The sequence below is a fragment of the Musa acuminata genome, chromosome BXJ1-9 (assembly GCF_036884655.1).
Source record: "Musa acuminata AAA Group cultivar baxijiao chromosome BXJ1-9, Cavendish_Baxijiao_AAA, whole genome shotgun sequence".
NCBI classification, from domain to species: domain Eukaryota; kingdom Viridiplantae; phylum Streptophyta; class Magnoliopsida; order Zingiberales; family Musaceae; genus Musa; species Musa acuminata.
In genome coordinates this window covers 44,291,003-44,310,922 of record NC_088335.1, presented here as the reverse complement: position 1 = coordinate 44,310,922, position 19,920 = coordinate 44,291,003, and the positions used below count along the sequence as shown (strand labels likewise).

Sequence of the window (19,920 nt, the reverse complement as noted above, 5' to 3'; positions counted from 1 at the left end):
CTGATGATCCAACTATTATTGGATGGTGAGAGCTGATTTCTCTTTGTTGCTATTACCTGTCAATGCCACTTTGATCTTATCATGCTGTCTTTCTCTGTGTAATGGATTTCAAGACGTCCTGTCCCAATTTACATGTTTTAATTGAACAATTGATCTAGTGATTTGATACAAAAGTCCACCAAGGAAAATGTATAGAAATTCTACAAAACATTGGAGCTAATGTGCAGCAAACAAGGTGTTCAATACTCCAATTGCAATCAAGTAAGGAGTTAGCTTTTAATCGAATTGGATTCTGAGTTGATTGTCGTAAAGATTTTAAGTAAAATCTCAAGATTTTACTCAAATTCTTTATAAAGATTTACGGAGCATACTATTATGCCATGTATACAAAAAGAAAAAATAGTATGTGCTAATTAGTTTTTCTGTTTTTTTGGTAAGGCCTCTGCTAATTTTGTGTTTTGATGAACAAGCTGTTTGCCGACGGCAGAATTTTGAGGTAATATATTTACTACCCTTTTTACAAAAATGAAAAAAAAACATCAGCACATGTACATACAATTACAACCATCCAACGTACAAGTACATATAAACAAAATCAATCTGTTCATAGAAATATACAAGCGTTTGCCTTCTTTCGATGCATATATTGTAGATGCAAGTTCCAGTCTGGTCCTCAGATTTGCACCCACATCCAGCAAATTGAAAATTTGTTATGTACATATGCGTATAACCCTGAGCTCATCTTGCCTTCTTGACATTCTCTTGCACAGCAAGACCTCCGGCGTCCTCCCCTTCGGCCAGTCGTTTTGCACTGTCATGGATCCTCTGGCTGGTCTCTGAGACATACAACTGCGTCGCCACATGGTCAAGCGCGAGCGACACCTCACGCATGGTGGGTCGGATGTGGGGATGATCATGAAGACACATGGCAGTGATCATAGCCAGCTGGTGGAAGGGACGGATCGGGTAGCGCCCTTGCAGCAATGGGTCAGCCAGCTGAGAGAACTTCCTCCTGTCCTTGATAAAAGGGCGTGACTGGAAAAGAAGACAAAAACATATTAACTGATGCACGATAAAAATGAGATTTTAATGTAGCAGGAAGAAAATTTCGATCGAAGAAACAGAGAAATTGTACAACTTCACATGCAGTCTAAGTATCACATTAGTGTATCGAAGAAAGGCTTCTTTATCTCTGACATGACAACTCACAGGTATAGGAAGAAATTAAGTATTCAAGTAGTTAATTAGAAGCCATATGTAATTGCTAATTTGACACAAAGCTATCGGTAGCATTTCAGAGAAGATTTAACTGACTACATAATCTTGAAATTTGGTGGAAACTAAAACAACTTTGTTACTAATATGAATGATGGAAAAACAACAATGAAACTATGATAACTTTATGCTTTACAAGAACAAACACACTGAGGTCTCTATTTACGATTAAGAATATATAGAATCAAATCCCATAAAAGCTGGGTAAAAGAAAACAAGAGCAGTATCAATTTTAGCTAATTGCGATAAAGATGAAACAAATTGTAAGCAAAAGAACCAAGATTTCTTTCAAATCACTGCGTAGTAGAATCATGAACCACTGAAAACTTCAATTTTCCAAACTGGGTATTAGCATTAATCATAAGTAGAAGATGGCACCAAGAACCAGATTCAAATGTTAAAATGTATTTATGCAAGTAAACACGTACCCATACGATTAAATTCTGCTCCCCCAATCTCTTGGTAAAGTCGAATGCCTTTCGTCCAGTAATCAGCTCCAGTAGAACGACACCAAAGCTATAAACATCAGACTTCACTGTCAATTTACCACTCATGGCATAGTCTGGAGCACAGTAGCCATATGTCCCCATCACCCTCGTCGAAACATGAGTGTCGTCACCAACAGGTCCAAGTTTTGCTAGACCAAAGTCGGAGAGCTTAGGGTTGAACTCATTGTCTAAGAGTATGTTGGAAGATTTTAGGTCACGGTAAATGACAGGTGGGTTAACCACATCATGCAAATATGTGAGCCCTTTTGCGGCACCAACAGCAATTTTTATCCGGGTATTCCAGTCAAGTGGCTCTTTAGGAGGAGGCAAATCTGGAGAAACAGAAGAAAAGCCCATGAGTAAAATGTCCCCGATGAATCAACTAAAACTTCAACCAGTTGGAATAATGATACCCAAAAGGCTACATGAAATTATATTTTATTCGGATGAAGGTAGAAATATAATTTGATCTCACAACATAAGAAAGCAAATAAGTTGAATGCCTGACAATCAAGAAAAGCAAGATGGCACCAAATATAAAAACAATGTCATATGTAAACTATGACCATCAGTATGTGTATTAACATTGGCTTATAAGGTTCATAATTCACATGGTTGAAATTGTTCAATTGAAAGAACTAAAATGATAATATGGGAAATAAGTGGCTAATGAACATTGAGAATTAAAATAAAGCATGGAATTTGGTCAGACTTTCTTAGAGCTAACACCCAACTTGGTTCTTATCAGGATCAGATCATGAAGTTAACATTGCTACATGTCAAAGTGATACAGTTGGGGAACGTACATGAAATACAATATGAACTTAACAAGTGCAAAGGATGCCAAGGTGATTGGGTTCTACAATCTCAGCATATAAGCATATCTATACACCGATGTGTAGCAACTCTACTATCCGTGTAAAGGCAACAAATAACAGTTTATGGATTTGGTTTCAACATTTATCATCATCTAACAAGCTTCTAATCTTGATATCCTTGTTGAGATGCACACATCAGGCATTTCCATGAGCACCTTGTCGCGGCAAGTGTATCACATTTTTATGCGGATAAATCATAAGGTATTTACAGAAATACTTCAACAAAGACTCGAAACTGCTGGAAATAGCACATAGATGCTCTTGTTTAGCAACTAAAGGGATAGGGAAGAAGCATACCAAATAGGTGATGTTCCAAGCTACCCTGCGGCATGTACTCGTATACCAAGAGCCTCTCGTCTCCTTCAGCACAGTATCCAATCAAGCTGACGAGGTTTATGTGGTGCAGCATTGTCAGCATCAGGCACTCAACAAGGAATTCTTGGCTGCCCTGCATCCCGTTCCTATTGAGCTGCTTGACTGCCACAACCTATTCGTCAAAATGCCAAGCCTGTTTGCGATCAATGCGCCATCGAAATCGAAGCTTCTTGGTGCTGCCGAGGAAGCAACCTTCAAGAAGAAGAGGAGGAGGAGGAGAGGAATTGCTTGCCTGACCAGATTCCAAGTGCCCCTTGAATACCCTTCCGAAGCCACCTTCTCCTATCAAGTTCTTCGGCTTGAAGTTTCGAGTGGCGGCCGCCAGCTCCCGGAAGGTAAAACTCCGAGCTAAGCTCTTCTCCCCATCCGGAGAACATGCTATCTTCTCCAATTCTGCACCACCAAGAAACCAAGAACACGAAGATTTCCATCCGAGGAGATAATTTGAAACAAAAACCTTCGTACGCAGCAGGGAATTCACACGAACCTTCGGAATCATCGAGCTGAGGCAACGACGAGGAACCGACACTGCCCTCGGCGGCCCGCTTCGGAGCATCGCGGTGATGATAACTCACGCAAGAGAAGCAGTTCATCTCTCCTTCTCTGGTGTCCGCTCCAAGGGGACACCAAACGTAAGAAGAAGCTGAATTGCCGGCCTCTTTCTGGCCTCCCCAGCGCTGCGTTCTCGCGATTCTCTCTATCTCCTGGGCAAGATCGGATCTTTTTGACAGGGGACGGCAGGAAGAAAGTGGGGATCGGTGGTTCGAGGAGCAGCGGTCGGAAGGAAGCCCGGTGGCCGAGGAATTCGGAGAATAATATGAGGTAGGGGGAGGGACGGCGGTCGAAGTTGGCAACGTAAGGCCATGAAAGGCGCAGAGTTGTTCGCAGAAAAGAGTGGAGGAAGGCAAAAGTGGAGGTTGGTCTCCACCTTTGCATTGCTATTGTTGTCATCAGACTCGCTGTCATCCTCTCCGCCGGTGTCAAAAAAACCTCTCTCTCTCTCTCTCTCTCTCTCTCTCTCTTTGAACTCAGAGGAAACTAAATAATAGATTAGCTAACTTAATCGGTAAACATCTTGATATTTTATTGTAATATCGTGCGTTCGAATTCCGTTTTAATTATTTATTTATTATAAAAATAAATTAATTAAAATAATTGTCCCAAAAAAATATAAGTTTTGGAAGATTTTTTATACTAAACAGCAAAGATGATTTTGTTATATGTTCATTTTTCTTAGATCCAAATGTAATTTTCTTAATCTATAGATTTGATACTGGTTTACGATGAAGCATATTAGTGTTTGGTAAAATTTATTTTCAATATTATGAGCTTGATGCAAGGTTTTTAATTTTGATGTGTACCGTCTGATATAAGTTGTATGTATCCGTCCGAGAGGATATTGGTATACGGATCATCTTTTATCGGGCGAGATATCGATGCTTTGATCCATATCTGATGATACGGGGTCTGTACAAGGCGATAACGATCGAAATCCGATCGTTACTAAGATGCATCATTCGGTATACTTTAGATTTTGATTCTTACCACGATGTATCGATTGGTACACCCTAGATTTCGATCGTTATCAAGATGTACCGGTCGGTATACTCTAATATTTTTGGACTATTACTTTCAGATATTTTTAAAGATTTTTTAGCTTTTTTTTGGGTGTACCATTGGTACGTCTCGGTTTGTATCGAGCTGGGCTTAGTACATCAGTACAAACCAAAATTGAAAACCTTAGCTTATACAATCTTGTGATCAACATTCATAAAGAAAACTCATGATAATTAATTATATATATATATAATTTAAAAAAAAACAAATGTATTTATAATAGAATTAAATATTCATTACCTTGAAGTTCATCATTACAATTCCTATAATCAATTTTGATCTATCAATAATGTTACCTTTTGTTATGTCCATCCAAAATTAAATGAATAGGTGGTTTCTCACCTATAATAATATTTATCATTCTTTATCTTCTTTTATTTCTAATCTTTTTCTTTGTGCAAATAATAACACTTTATGTTTATATTTTTTTTAATCTATAGTTATAATATTATTAGAAATAAAAGTCGTTAACATTTTGGTTAGTCTGACATGGTCCAAACCTACATGTGCAGGGATCTCTGAGGTATCTACAAGGTAAAAACGTTGAGTTCCCAAGGTATCACATATGCAAAGACCAATGTCGGGAGAGGTTTTTCGACCCAATCCCTTTGGTGCCCAAGTTAGTAACTCGAGATGTATAAATACGGACCCAAATATTCAAAAGAAGTAAGCACCCTATTCATTGTGTTGAAGATAAACTTTTTTACTTAGTCATAAAGAGGTAAAATATTTCATAGAATTCTGTAGGGAGACAATCTCTAACTGCCCCCAGAAGTCCCCTCTTAGTCTCTTATCTACATAGGCGATAGGAGAGGGGTGTGGGGGGAGGGAGGGGGGACAACCCCGAGCTATCTATCATGGACTTACTTTGGATTCTTATCCACATGAGCAAATAGGTAGAAGGTGATATAAACCTTTTCCTCTCTCTAAGGACTCCACATGGCGTCTATATGCCAGATGATTGATTAGCTAATAGTATACTCTATATCATTTGTCCCTTCAAGACATGCTTCGAGACTCTTGCTAGAGGGGTTTAAAGTGTGGTGTTTAGTTCATTCGGCACAAGTGCATATATGATTGCCTCTCTAGTGTTGCTGGAGGTAATCCATTGGTGACCTATCCCTCATGGCATTGAAGGGCACACATTGGTCGGACGGGGTCAGGTTTTCCAATCTCACTATCTCTTCATGACCTTCACACCTCGGATGGAGGTGGGGGTCGGCCTTCTCGACCTCTACACTTCAGAAGGAGGTGGGGGTCAGCCTTCTCGACCTCCACACCTCGGACGGAGGCGGGGGTCGGCTTTCTTGACCTTCATGCTTTACGCATATTTTGCCTTGTGCCTCCATCGTGGTGGACTTCTCTTCATATTTGTTAGATTTTCTCAACTCACATGCCTCAAACACATTTTCCCTTGTGCTTCCATCGTGATGGACTTCTCCTTACGAGGGTTAAATTTTTTCAATCCTACGCCCTGGGCACATTTTGCCTTATGTCTTTGTCGTGGTGGATTTCTTCCCACACGAGTTGGATTTTTCCTGACTCATGTACCTTAGACAAATTTTGCCTTGTGTCTTCGTCATGACGGATTTCTCTTCATGTGAGTCAGATTTCTTGACTCATGAGTCTCGGGTATATTTTGTCTCTTGCCTCCACCATAGTAGATTTCTCTTCGTAACAGTTGGATTTTCTTGACTCATATACCTCAAACATATTTTACTTTGTGCCTCTGCTGTGACTAATTTATGCTCAAGTATGTCAGGTGTTTTTAACTTAAGTGTATTGGGCATATTTTGTCTTATACTTCCGTTATAGTAGATTTTTCTTCACTCGGATATGGTTTTCTTGACTCATGCATCTTGAATACATTGTCTTATGCTTCTATTGTGATACACTTTGGTACTTTTTGAGTTCTTTATCCATCGTGTCCCTTTGGAATTATCTTGAAAAGACACTTGTCTTAATTGTAGGAGGTGAGAGATTGACTCTCTCTCTCTCTCTATAATCTTCCCTTACCATATAGGGTGAGACTCATTCTTCTATTTGAGCCTCATGAGTCTCCTCAAAAGCCTTTTACTTTACCTCCAAGGCCTCCATAGAAGCCTTCTCTACTTCACCCTAGTTCCTTGCAAAGTGAGTCGGTCCTCGAGTCTTTCATAGCCCTAGTATCAGTTTTATAACAATTCGATCTTTCACTATCTTACTATTTTGCCTCCTTAGGTCAGGATATTTTTTCTTTCTCACACAAGCTCCTCTCAATCTCTTGGATGTTAGATGATCAAGGTTCATGCTTTGTCTTTGGACAACTGAAGGGTAGAGGAGGTCTCAATCTTGCCTTTATCGGGGGAGGCAATTCCTATGAACCCAAAGGTTCTTTGGGACTTAGAGCTATAAAAAGCTCATATGACTATAATTTAGTGGTGAGTGCACCACTCCTGGATCACTTGCGAACTAGGTATTCCATGGCAGTCGAGTTTGATTTCAAATCCCCTAACCCAATTAGCATTCATTCAACCCCACGCTTGGGTCCTTTTGCTTACCTTGTGATGCCCTCAAGGCGGGGACTTCATCTTCCCCTTCACTCAGTAATAGTATACTTTCAATGGTGGAAGATATTACCCTCTTAAATGATACCCAACTCATGACGCTATTTAATAGTGTTCATCGGAGAATGCTAGCATACCAGTATTACTCTAACTCATAAACTTTTTGCTACTTATTTTTAACTATGCAAGAGGAGAAGTGGCTACTATCTAGTTGTTCGAGGGTGCTTTAAAGTTAGTGATGCTCCTTCCAACCACAAGGGTTGGAAGAAGCACTTTTTCCTTGTAAGTTTGGATCAGGATTGAGGGTTTAATTTTGCTTAGTCGGCATATTGCATAGATAATACTCCCCCTCTCTTGTCGGACAAGGAGATGATTCTCGTGCTTTGACTAAGGGACATATTCTCTTCCTCCTGACTATTACTATGAACTCTCTCCAACTACTTGGCGAAGTCGATGAGGCATTGCTCGACCTCCTCTAGTTGTCGTGCTAGCTTAACCCCTTGAGCCTCCGCCTCGACAATAACTAAAGGGGCTCCTCTCTCCTTCTTTAACCCATCGATTTCTTCTCCAAGATCATCAATTATAAGGGACTGCTAATGAATGACAAAACGAACATCCCTTACACGGTTAATAAGAGCCACTACATAGTGGTGGTGCTGTAAATTAAAGACAAGAGAATGAGCAACGTGAAACTGAAGGGACTAGCTACAACCTAACTTACTAGCATTTCATTATGTTAGCAGGTGTCAATCAAGATCTATTATGCTACCCCCAAACATAAGGACCCATGATATTATTGCTCCAAAGCTATGCTATCGCCCCACACTTTCTACCCCATCTACAAATCCTCACATCTTGATTGCAATGGTGCATCCAGGGTTGGGTATGATAGGTTGGCTATTTGAAAAGCCATGAAGGGTAGTGGCTTGCCCTTGCACAAGTCTAACATCAACATTTGCCTCTCTCCTATTTTCCTCGAAAAAGACCTAGAACTATAAGGACCCTCTAAAGGTGCTGACATTATGGAGGTAGGAGGCATTTCATTTGGTCCCCTCTTTAGAACCAGCTCCTCGAGTTCCTCTATCGTTTGGGGGTAAGGCACCTTCTTCATGATGAGCTTCTTCTTTTTCTTTGGCTTATCAATACTGACATGATGTTCATACTGAGTTGGGCTTGATGCTTTGAATAATGACTCACAGACAATGACTAGAGTTGAAGGGGTTATCACCAGAAAAGAAAAGGAGCTAAGTCCCTTTTTTTTCAAAGCGTACAAATTCATACCTATAGTAGATCAAAATCATAAGACTGTAGCGGATAAAAAAGAGAGGTGAGATGAAGTGATAGAGTGTTTGGGTCATACCCGGAGGAGTTAGGTTTAATCTTTTTCCTCACTAAGTAGATAAAATTATTTATAAAAATTATAAAATTATACTCGACAAAAGTTTAATGAATCAACATAGATTAATGGTTTTAGATATTACTATAGAAATAAAAAAGGATAATAAAAATTTTACTAGGACTAGATGGTGAAATTTTAAAGATAATAATATAAATATTTTTAAGAATAAGATGAAAAGAGAGGTGACTTGAAACTTAGATGAGGATAATATCACTATTATTTGGATTATAATGACTAAGAAGATTGCAAGGTTAAAAAACAAGATTCTTTATTAAACTATAACCTTAAAAGAGAGTTGGTAACGATATGAGAAAATTTAAAAAATAATTTTTACTAAAAGATCATATTGTAAAGATTGATAAAATTATAAAATAAGAAAAAAATTTGAAGGGTATAAAGAATCTAAAAGGAGATTTAAGAAAAGATTTGTATGACAATATGTAAAATTTATGATAATTTTTTAATAAATTAAGTACTAAAATGATGAAAAGATATGTATCAAATTATTAAAACCAAGAAACGAAAGTGTAAGAATTTATGTAATATTAGACGCATTAAAAGTGAAGATTAAAGAACATTTGTTAATGATAACAAGATTAAAGAAAGGAAAAAAATTATTTTTATAAATTATTTAATGAGTATTTTATGTGACTCTTGTTTAATGATAAATAATAGTGGTAGATTTAATAATCATAGATCTATTGGTAAAAATTAGAGTTAATGAAGTAAAAAATATATATTAAAGAAAATAAAAATAACTAAGAGTGTTAAGCCTAATGGTATCCTAATTAAAATCTAAAAAAATTTAGAGGAGAAGAGAGTAGCTTAGTTAACTAGCTTATTCAATAAAATCATGAGATTCAAAAAGATGTCTAATGAATAGAGAAAGAGTTTTATAGTATCGATTTATAAAAATAAGGGTGATAATAAAATTATTCAAATTATATAGAAATTAAAATCATGTGCTATACTATGAAACTTTGAAAAAAAAATTATTGAAAGTTTGATAAGACTTGAAACAAACATCTTTGAAAATTAATTTGGTATTATGCATAAAAGATCAATCATAAAAGCTATTTATTTATTAAGATAATTAATAAAAAGGTATAGGGGGAAAAAAATATTTGTCTATGATTTTTATTAACTTAGAAAAAGCCTATGATAGGGTTCCTAAAAATTTATTATGATGAGTTTTAGAAAAAAAAAATATATCTACTATTTATATTAATATTAAAGATATAATGATAATATAGCTACTAATGTTAGAACTATAAGGTATGTATCTAGTGAGGTTCTATTAGCATGTGATTACATTAAGGAACCATATTATATCCTTATCATTTCACATTGCTAATAGATAAATTTACTAGCTACATATAAGATAGACTTTCATAGTATATATTATTTGGTGATAATATTATTTTAGTTGATGATTGTCTAAATAAAATTAATCATAAACTTAAGTTATGGTGGCAAGCCTTAAAAACTAAAAATATTAGATTAAGTAGGACTAAAGCTAAATATACAAAATATAATTTTAGTGCTTCTAAAAATAGATAAAAGAATATAATTAAATTGAATGGATGAGAAATACTTCTAAGTAAAAGCTTTATGTATCTTAAATCAATTATTTAATAAGATAAAGAGATTAGTGAAGATATTATTGATAGTGTAAAAATATGATAATTAAAATAATGAGAGGTATCAAAAGTCTTATGTGATAATCGAATATGTTTGATATTAAAAGAAAAATTTTATAAGACAATTATAAGACTGATCATGTTGGATATTTAAGAAACAATATATTTTTTACTCCAAACAACTAAATATCGTTTCAATACAAAATAATATTAAAAAAATTATTTAAAATGATATATATATGTGCTTAGGAGAGATAATTAATATTAGAAATATGAGATAATCATAATACAAAATTAATGATGATAATATGATAAATTTTTTTAATAAAAATTATAAATAAAAATTTAAATATTTTAAATTTAACTAAATATATGATTTTTTTGGGATCTCAATAACAATAAAAGATCCATATAATCAATATCAAATAATTGAGATTTACAGTTTTATTATTATTATTTTCCATATAAGATTTTGGTAGAACGAAGAAACCTCATAGCTCATTGAATCATTCAACTCAATCTTTGTTATACTGTAGATTAACTACAGATCTCCAAAATGCCAATGTTTAATGTACATTGGGGGCAACAGATCCAGGTTAACATAAAAATAAATGATCCATAATATCAAGTGTTTGAATGGCAGAGTTGAACAAATTATAAGATGAACAAATAACAAAAACAATCTTGAAACAATCTTCACACAACGTGTGTGCACTTCTGATCAAAATTCTTGAAGCAGAATAGAGCGGAGCTTTGGTTTCTTTGGTAATTATGCGCTGACCTAATGATACAATGCTGCTTGAAATTTCTGACGCATGTCATCCAGCCTTCTATTTTTCTTCAGTTTCCTTATTCACATATACTATGAACTTAACAAAACTGCCTGTATAAGAGAAGGTAATGAATTAGTTGCATAAAAAGAATATGTATCTGGAATACTGAAGCAACTACTGTAAATAATCTACATACCGAATTATGATCTTAGATTGGGCAAAGTCATTTCAAGAATTAATAATTGAGAAATCCTTTTGAGAGTTTTTGCCACAAGAATTTGCTGACACTAGAAGTTAAAATGAGCCAGGGAACTATCCCAACCTGTATTGTGATCCATGAAACAGCGCAAAGTCATGGAAAAAGAAATTCATCAAGTCATCGTGTTTTGATGCACAACTCAGGTAATGAATATACCATGATTTGACCTGTAGCAGAATTTCCAGCTCTCCAGGACAATATCTTGCCTGCCAAAACAAGACAAAAACATCAATCTTTGACGCCGGAGGCCTTGAGGGCAACTGCTAGATGTAATGGACATACTGTAAACCAAGTATGATGACAGAATAGAAGGGAGATGGAAAAAGGAATAAGAAAACAAACATCAATAATTTGCTCAACACAACTTTTTTAAAATTTTTGGTAGAAAATAGAGGTGACTATCCTTGAAATATTCATCCAGAACAAGATGATTTGAATAAAAATATATGATGTTCAGATCAAGTTTTTATAAACCAAATTGAGCCTGATTTTACCTCTGTACTAAGTGGATGAATTATTGCTATCAATCAACATGAAATAAAACTTTATATTCTGATGTTGAATAGGTAGGAATATAATTTTTGAAAAGTCAATGGGCAAAGAATAGAATGGTCTTTAGAATCTCACATCCTTTCTAGTTCCTCTAATGTAAATTTCTTCATAAGATAATCTCTCAGATCCTACAGTATAGATCTCCAATACAAGAACACAGCCATCGTATCATTGTAATCAGCACAATCGGACAATTGCCTTAAGTTTGAATTTGTTTGAAGCAAGTCTTTACAACTCAATAACAAATTAAGCATACAATATTATACAACTTATGCAAGTATTTTTATTCTAGCAATTTTCAATCAATTACCAACGAGGCTCAAAATTGCACAGGGTTACACTAAAGAGTGCTCATTGACAATAGTACAATGCCCAAACAAAGCAGAGATCCTTGAGGAAAAATTGGAACATGCCTGCTTGGATAATCAATGACCAACTTATCAAGATAATCTTTCTCAAATTTGATACATCGAAAGATATTTGAAGTTAAAGTAACAACAATATTAAAAATAATTTCAGGTGCCAATATTAAAGATCAGGCTTTCTAGTTCACATTAACAATATCCTGATTCAAACATGTAGAATGTCCAGAAAGGCAGATATCCTTGACAATCTTACCTCCTTGGATGTGTTACATGGGGATAATGCATGACCAACTTACACATACAATCTCACATTTGATAAAAATGAAAGATAGTTAAAGTAACAATATCATTCAAAATAGCTTCAGATGCCCGTTTATTGGAGTAGACAATGTTAATTATTTCAACATCAGGGGAACAATGGGCTATAAAAATCTTACCAAATGGCTGCAGCAAATGATGAGGAACTGCTGCAACAGGAACTCCCCAGAATCGCAAAACAAGTGTAGCATAGAGCAGCACCTAGGAGAAGCAAAATAATCATCGAGTCCTTCTAAACGTAGAGAGAATATGAAAACTCATTTTACCTTGATAACCAGCAGGACCCTCCCACACAACTCGTAAAACCATGATTTCTCCTTCCTGTGCTCCTCTTGTTCTGCATGTGCATTAATTAAGTAAAAGAAATTGTTTAGAAAACCATTACACAATCTTGATGATTTTATATCCCACATATATAAGAAGCAATAGATATTTGAGGATTGTGGAACAATGGAACAAGCAAATAGTAAAAAAAAATGACCACCATAACTCTGTGAGCTACATGCAAGACTTAATCATCAATCAAGAACATTACGGTCCGTAAGAAACAAACAGTCAGAAAGATTGTGAGGGAATTTTAGGTAACAGGTCCTAATGGATTAATATGGTAAACAAAAATCAAGGTAAAGAAAGAACTCCATGAATACGAGGTAAAAATATAAGCAAACAACTTTCAAATCCAACTCTTCCCCACCATCATCACTATGATCTTGTAAAAATAACCAACTTTCTTAGCACTTAGCAGAAAATGAATAAATCAATAACAGAAACAGAAAACTGCAACGTCATTTCCTATCTATGACGCAAAGGCCTAGATCAAACACAATGCCGATGTCAGGTATATCCTTGCTTCTAATACAAAATCATTCTTATATGCAATCTAACATTCTACAGATGCCATAGCCCCAACAGTAAAGATGAATTTAAGAGATGATACAAGCAATAGGTATGTTGTTGTAAACTTACGAAATAAATTGCTTTGTTAAGAAGAAAAGGTTGGGTGAGTTACTCAATATGTGTAGTAGAGAGAAGTAGAAGGAAAAGTGAAAGGAAATAGACTAGAGACTTGATGTCGCAGAAGTAGAAGTCATGAAAGATGGAAGAAAAGAAGCACAGAATTGTTCATTAGTAAAAACATCCAACTCCTTTTGATAAAATAACTTGAATAATTTCTTCAATAGACCAAATATCTTTTTAATATAATGACAAGAAGAGTCCAATTCAGAACGTGAATACAAAAGAAATCAAACTATCACCAAATCCAATACTGATCTAACAACAAACTATATCTAGGAACATAAGAGTTCATTTACTAACAAAATGAAACAAGCCACAGAAATACAGTCAGATTATTAAGAATAATAAAACATAAGATAGTATATTAATTTAATATGCAGTCAGGTAACATATAAAACTGTCTAGCATGTAAATGGCTGATGCATATCATCCCAAAAACTGATCAAGTATGAAGTTTGCTAAGCTTCATCATTGTGTACAAAATACTCTAGAGACACAAAAAACTTTTAGATAGATCCAAGTTAAGGAGTTGATTGACTGATTTGACTGGAGAATACAGGGTCATCATGTCAAAGTAATATGAAAAATTCTTCTAGGTAGCACCACAAATAGATAGTTCGTAAGCCTGCAAGTTGTTATTCTAATTGAGTAGGATAAATAACAACTAATTCACATAATCCAAGTTGTTACTGTATATATACTTCTTAGTAGCTCCTTTTCCTTGGCTGCAGCCAGTCGTCTGAGCTTTGCAGACTGAGCAAAGGTTGAGGGCCTGCAGTAAAAGGAAAAGAATAATCATCATCATCGTAATGTATGCAATAGATGCATTTCTAAATAAGCATTATAACAGAAGTGTTACAGACCGCACATAATATCTAAATTGACATACCATAAAGTGCTACCAGAAAATATACTCAAACTATAAAGTGACTATATTTGAATTATTGTAAAACTGTAAGACAACCTCGTTGGAGATGTTTGAACACCTACGTTGACAAGGAGCTAGCCTCTTTTAAAAGTTGTTTGATTTCTTTTCGCAATTGAACTTCTTCAGCACTATGCATCCCTTTCTGCAAAGGCAGTGTAACACATTTAAAAGGAAATAGTATTTTGAGAAAATGCCCTAGTAAAATTCATCAATCTCCACAAGTTTACATAAATATAATTTAGAAAAAGGATTCAGTAGCTTATAGGACAACTAATATCATTCGTCCTAAACAGAACATTATTACCCAGAAAAGGTCAAGAAGGAAATACAAGAAAATATGGGGCTAAAGTTGCAACAGAGAGGAAAAGTACAACTGAACTCATATGAATGTGTACTTACACAAATCAGAAAATAGATATTGAAAAAAAAAGGAATTCATGTTTTACAGAAAAAAAAATCTAAAGTGAAGTGTACAGAGATGGGGTATGAAAAGGGATTGCTTTTCAGTGCATAAAGCAGCAGAAGATTATGCAGCTTCATATGAAATCCTAAAATATTGGCAGAAAATTTATTTTTTAACCAGAAATGCTTACTGCCGAAAACCCCGAGGAGGTTGGTACCAATTCATTACTTCTTCTGAATAAAAACAATCTAGAGAATAAAGAAATATAATTTGAACACAAAAATAATTTGAACACAAAAGAGGATGTAGTGAGAAAATTTTCTTGGGATTGATGAACAATTCTTGATTTGGAAGAGCAAAACAGTTAGGCCGATGAACTAAAAATTCATCTTGCATGATTAGATGAAATTTTGTAACAAAGTTTTAGTAATTTATAAGACAAGGACATCTTACCGATTAGATGCTCATGTTGGCATTGCAAAAGGCCCATAAAGAAAAAAAAATTAATAGGTGGGAAGATCTAATAGGATGATAACTTGTCCAAGGTAAAATGAATAGAAAATAAAAACTGGAAGAAACCCATTGGGAATCATGGTCATGAGGATTGCTTAAGAAGATTTAGAAGAGATGGATAAGAAATCTGTCTAACCACATTGATTTACATTTCATTTGAATGCCTCATTTAAATTCCTACATCATATTTTAAACACTATTTCATATGTATGTCAAATTGGTTGATGACAAGATTTAGGAATCACAAAAATTGCCCGACACTAAGCAAGACAATCATTTTAACCAATGCCTGAGAGCTCTATAAAAAAATTAAGCACAGCTTGTCACACAATCATAAACCTTTTGATAAACACCTTCTCAAGGAGTAATTCACAGTTTTATGGTGATCTGACCTTTAATTAGAAAAGAGATAGAGATATACAAGAGAACCTACAGAAGAAATATTTATAACATGAGCAAAGATCATTCATGGGCCTACATATTGATAAGTTCCAATTACAAATATTTCATGCAGAGTTGAAGATTCTAGATAGGTAAAATCAAGGTTCGCCATATCACGGTATATAGTTCGGTATGGGCGGTACATATCGATCCAATAGGAGACCAATATGGATAGTACATATTGGTCTATCGGTACATCTCACCATACCATGTGTCGGTACATTGGTATGTATCATACCGACGACTGGTCAATACACAAGTACAATCCGGTAAAACAAACCATGGGTAAAATAATCCATATTCCTCAAATAACTACACAAGGCAACTACTAGTTACAGGTGTCATACAAGTCAATCACGTGAGTGATGGCATGTACAATCTTTTTTTGTTAATATTAATAATGATATTTTCTCACTTCATATTATATGATGAATATATTGTGATGTCCTTGAATCTGTGCAATGAGAATTGGATCACAATGAGATCATGATAATGAGACCAATTCTCTTTTAAATACATATCTTAAATATTCATGGTCATAGGTTACTTGAGAAGGACATCGAGGTAATCGGACAGATCGGTGTACTATATACCGATTCATATGATTGATGGAGGCAGCTGGTCTCATAGCTACTTGTGTGGGGACACTAGGGATATAGTGCAGGTGCTCATTGGAGAATGAGTTCACTGAATGATCCGTTTACGAAATGCTAGATGGTTAATGATACCTCATCGTCAAACAACGTTTCTGTAGTCTCAGTAGTGTATTTGGTCATTCGACTTAAGACACCAAGGATGTCTTGTTTGAGTACTCCATTCTTTGATACCAGACTTATAGTTTTGAAAGTTTCAGATCTAGTACAGATGGTCATTGGAAATGATAACCAACCTTACGAAGGCAATTGAGTGTCAATAAAAGATCATCCACTCTCGCTATCATGAGAGGAATATCCCGTGTATTCTCACTAAAGCAAATCCCTAGCCAGGGTCACTTGGATTGAGAGAGAAAGAGTTCTCCGGAGAATCCGATAAGAGTGAGACTCGGATGAATTTCGTACGGGCCTGATAACACCATGCCTGACATATGGTTTCTGGGATATTAAATGGATGAAGAACTATATATATATAATAACTAAGGGCAGATAGGTACAATGGATTAGATCCCCCTGTACTGTATGAGGATTATGGTGTAGTGGCCTAGTACGTCCATAGTCGATGAGTTGAGTAAATTATTATGGGGATAATAATTCATTGAGTCAGAATGCTCCTTCTGACGGATGCAACTCACGGCCAACTCGATATTAGGCTTAGAGGATCACACACATATGGTGGATGATGCGATGAATAGAGGTTTGGATATGAGATATCCAATAAGCCCATGTTTTAATGGATTCATTGGGCGAGACCCAATAGAGTTTAGAGTGGTTATTGGATAGGGATCCAATATCCATAAAGCCAATAATTATTGGATGGGGATCCAATAACCACTAAGAAGGATCCATTAGGATTAGCAAGAGAGACTATCTATAAATAGGAGTGGGGCTCAAAGGATCATAGGCTCTTACAGCCACCAGCCACCAGCCTCCTATCTCCTCCTCCCCCTATCTCTCCTTGTCGTGAGCCTCCCTGGTGTGAGAGAGCAGCAAGAGGGCCAGCCCCTCTTTTGATTGTTGTTGTGTAGTGGTACGCGATCACGAGGAGAGAACCCACTGTGCAAGGAGGTACGTCGTCGCTACGTCCGTTGTGTGGATTACCGCTAAAGAGGAGCTTGTGAGAGCTCCATCCTACGGATTAGGATCTGCGATTTAGGGGATATACAATCTCCCCTAGGTGAGAACGACTCAACCATTTGATGCGGTTTTATCGTTTCGAGTTTTTCGCTCGCGGGCATCACACGACAATCCGATAATATTTGTTTTGGAAAACCGTTTTTGTATTTATTTTCCGCTGCGCATTTGATACTCTATGAGGTTTTCCAACAGCAACTAGTAGTCAATCTTTAAGCAATTAAGACTCTTCCTGAATAACTAACTACCCAAAGAAACCTAAAAAATAATAAATAGTTTATGTCAAATCTTATCTTCTGTGACGATCATATCCCAAGATGGGATGTTATAGGAAAGAGTAGATGAGATGGCTCGTTTTGCAAATATGTGAAGTTACATACAACAAAATGATCAATAAAATATTTTATTGCCATAATAAAATCATCATAACTATTAATGTCAATTTCCAACAAAACTGAATACAACCATTTCAGCTGTTTGGTCAATAGCGGGTTTTCAAATGCATGGAAAGACCTATTAATTTCTTAATAGACACAGTCTACAAACTTCTATACGAAAGCACAAATAACCTGTGCAGGGTTAGGGAGTTCAGAATAGGTAACATCATCGTTCTATTCCCACATTAACTCTTAAAGCTAATAATTAGTCAATCATTGAGAGATTGCAATACTTTCTAAATAATTATCCAATATATGAAACTTGACAAATTAAGAATAAGACGCTGAAAAAGAAATAGGGAACCTCGCAATCTCCATAGCAAAGAAGGAACTTTTGTTCTCAACAACGCAACTCCTAACAAGCGTATCATTAACCATCACGTTTACGAGCTAGTAACATCACTAAACTGTCGATCTTCACCAAAGATCAAAGTTTCATCCATTTACTTATGATTTATCGACAAGATAGCTAAAAATTAGGCGTCCCATTGGATTCCGATAAGGGAAGGTGAATTCCATACGATCTCCGCGGATAGTACAGAAACAAGAAAATCTCCGGGACAAGTCGATTCGAACTCGCTTACCCTTTTGACGAAATCGAGGAGGCCATCGAGGGTTTGCAGAACGACGACGAGGAAGAAGATGAAGAGAGGGGAGAGCAAGCCGCTGCCGCTGCCGGAGGTCCCGCCGTTCATCCTTGAAGCCACCGGAGTGAGAGGGACGTGATTAGACCGGCGATGTTGTGGTAAAAGCTAGTGGCGTGATCGCGGTCGAGATGAAGGCGATCCCACCGGCACAACATCCGGGTCTGACGAGGTCCATATTAGGTTCTCCAAGTAAACCCGGTTCGTGAAGCAACTAAAGCGATCAACTCCTCCCGATTTATGCCAAATAAACCGGGTTCGTGATAGGAAGTATTGCTCGGTTCAAAAGGTTAGGGTCAGGGTTTGGATTTACTTAAGCGAATAAAGTATGTGTCAATGATGTCATTATTCTCACATTAAGTTATTTACTGTTGTGATTTATATGTAATATTCAAATAAGAGGATTATTTGGTTTTGTTTTTAGAATATTTTTACATTTATTTAAGGAAAAAAAAAACAAAAACATAGCATATGGGCTCTTGCGAGCAACGCCCGTTCGTCCCCGGGTAATCGTACATCGCCGCCGGCTTCTCCGCCACCCGGTTCTTCGCCTTGTTCCCCCTCCTCAGTCACCTCCCCACCAGCTTATCCTCCGGTCCCACCGTATCCCTCGCCGGGATCTCCGACGTGGCGATCCACTGCACTAGGTCCCACGAAAGCACGAACTCCATGCCCGACATGTACCCGACGGAAGGGTCCCTGCTCGAGCACGGGACGGCCGCACAGTAGTAGAGGTCGCTCCGGTGCAGCGGCCTCAGCGCCGCCGCGAGCTCTGCCAGCCTTATGAACGCGTCGTCGTCGGCCTTCATCACGTAGTCGTAGCGATGCGGGAGGACGGTTGGCAGAGAGGAGAAGTAGGTGTAGGTCTTGCCGGCGTTCATGTTCTCGGTGCAGTTGAGGACGATGATGTCCTCGAAGCGGAGGATCTCCAACGCGATCAGCATCCGCTGCTCGGCCTTGGTGAGCCTGCAGAGGACGAACTTGACGTGAATGGTGGCAACGGAGGAGGCCTGCGTGCCGTAGACGAAGCGGAGGAAGTGGCGGCGGTCGTAGAGGTCGGCGCGAGTCAGGATACCGATAAGGAGGCTGAACTCTCGCTTAGCTGCGGGTGGAGCGGAGGCGGTGACAAGGCCTTCATTGGAGAAGATGACGGTGGTGGGCTTCAGATGGAGGTCGAGGAAGAGGAGTGCAAACAAGAGGAGAACACCAAGCAACAGCGACAACCCACGCATCCTTCACGTACCATGAATCCTTGGTTGGTATAC

General features: G+C 36.9%; 3 protein-coding genes across 4 annotated transcripts; all 3 read right to left on the bottom strand.

Annotated features, from left to right (window-relative positions):
• Positions 1 to 526: 526 nt before the first annotated feature.
• LOC135593703 (receptor-like cytoplasmic kinase 185) lies at positions 527 to 4,026 on the bottom strand. Its single transcript, XM_065083932.1, has 5 exons — positions 3,504 to 4,026; positions 3,249 to 3,409; positions 2,939 to 3,128; positions 1,704 to 2,095; positions 527 to 1,035 (listed from the first exon to the last, which is right to left on the bottom strand). The coding sequence occupies exons 1-5, from the start codon at positions 3,607 to 3,609 to the stop codon at positions 739 to 741; spliced, it is 1,146 nt and encodes a 381-aa protein (XP_064940004.1). The 5' UTR covers positions 3,610 to 4,026; the 3' UTR covers positions 527 to 738.
• Positions 4,027 to 10,719: 6,693 nt separating this feature from the next.
• On the bottom strand, positions 10,720 to 18,848 carry LOC135593702 (protein GET1-like). 2 transcript variants are annotated; one of them, XM_065083931.1, is made up of 8 exons: positions 18,596 to 18,848; positions 14,493 to 14,572; positions 14,204 to 14,274; positions 12,752 to 12,822; positions 12,605 to 12,686; positions 11,407 to 11,456; positions 11,188 to 11,313; positions 10,720 to 11,101 (listed from the first exon to the last, which is right to left on the bottom strand). In XM_065083931.1, the coding sequence occupies exons 1-7, from the start codon at positions 18,704 to 18,706 to the stop codon at positions 11,227 to 11,229; spliced, it is 552 nt and encodes a 183-aa protein (XP_064940003.1). In that variant the 5' UTR covers positions 18,707 to 18,848; the 3' UTR covers positions 10,720 to 11,101; positions 11,188 to 11,226. The 2 variants fall into 2 exon arrangements, 1 of the variants encoding a protein (XP_064940003.1); XR_010479779.1 differs by lacking the exon at positions 11,188 to 11,313 and having other exon boundaries at positions 11,314 to 11,456; positions 18,596 to 18,839.
• A 376-nt stretch (positions 18,849 to 19,224) lies between these two features.
• On the bottom strand, positions 19,225 to 19,887 carry LOC135594140 (uncharacterized). The gene has a single exon (XM_065084553.1). The coding sequence runs from the start codon at positions 19,885 to 19,887 to the stop codon at positions 19,225 to 19,227; it is 663 nt and encodes a 220-aa protein (XP_064940625.1).
• Between the last annotated feature and the right edge of the window lie 33 nt (positions 19,888 to 19,920).

What these genes read in the sequence shown, in the direction of transcription:
- LOC135593703 (XM_065083932.1), bottom strand. Translation starts at nt 3,609, where the DNA reads ATGAACTGCTTCTCTTGCGTGAGTTATCATCACCGCGATGCTCCGAAG. An exon ending in GGCACTTGGAATCTGGTCAG is followed by an intron (nt 3,129 to 3,248) that starts GCAAGCAATTCC and finishes TTTGACGAATAG; the next exon opens with GTTGTGGCAGTCAAGCAGCT. An exon ending in CTTGGAACATCACCTATTTG is followed by an intron (nt 2,096 to 2,938) that starts GTATGCTTCTTC and finishes CTGTTTCTCCAG; the next exon opens with ATTTGCCTCCTCCTAAAGAG.
- LOC135594140 (XM_065084553.1), bottom strand. Translation starts at nt 19,887, where the DNA reads ATGCGTGGGTTGTCGCTGTTGCTTGGTGTTCTCCTCTTGTTTGCACTC.
- LOC135593702 (XM_065083931.1), bottom strand. Translation starts at nt 18,706, where the DNA reads ATGAACGGCGGGACCTCCGGCAGCGGCAGCGGCTTGCTCTCCCCTCTC. An exon ending in GAGGCTAGCTCCTTGTCAAC is followed by an intron (nt 14,275 to 14,492) that starts GTAGGTGTTCAA and finishes CTTTTACTGCAG; the next exon opens with GCCCTCAACCTTTGCTCAGT. An exon ending in GGAAAAGGAGCTACTAAGAA is followed by an intron (nt 12,823 to 14,203) that starts GTATATATACAG and finishes ATGCACATGCAG; the next exon opens with AACAAGAGGAGCACAGGAAG.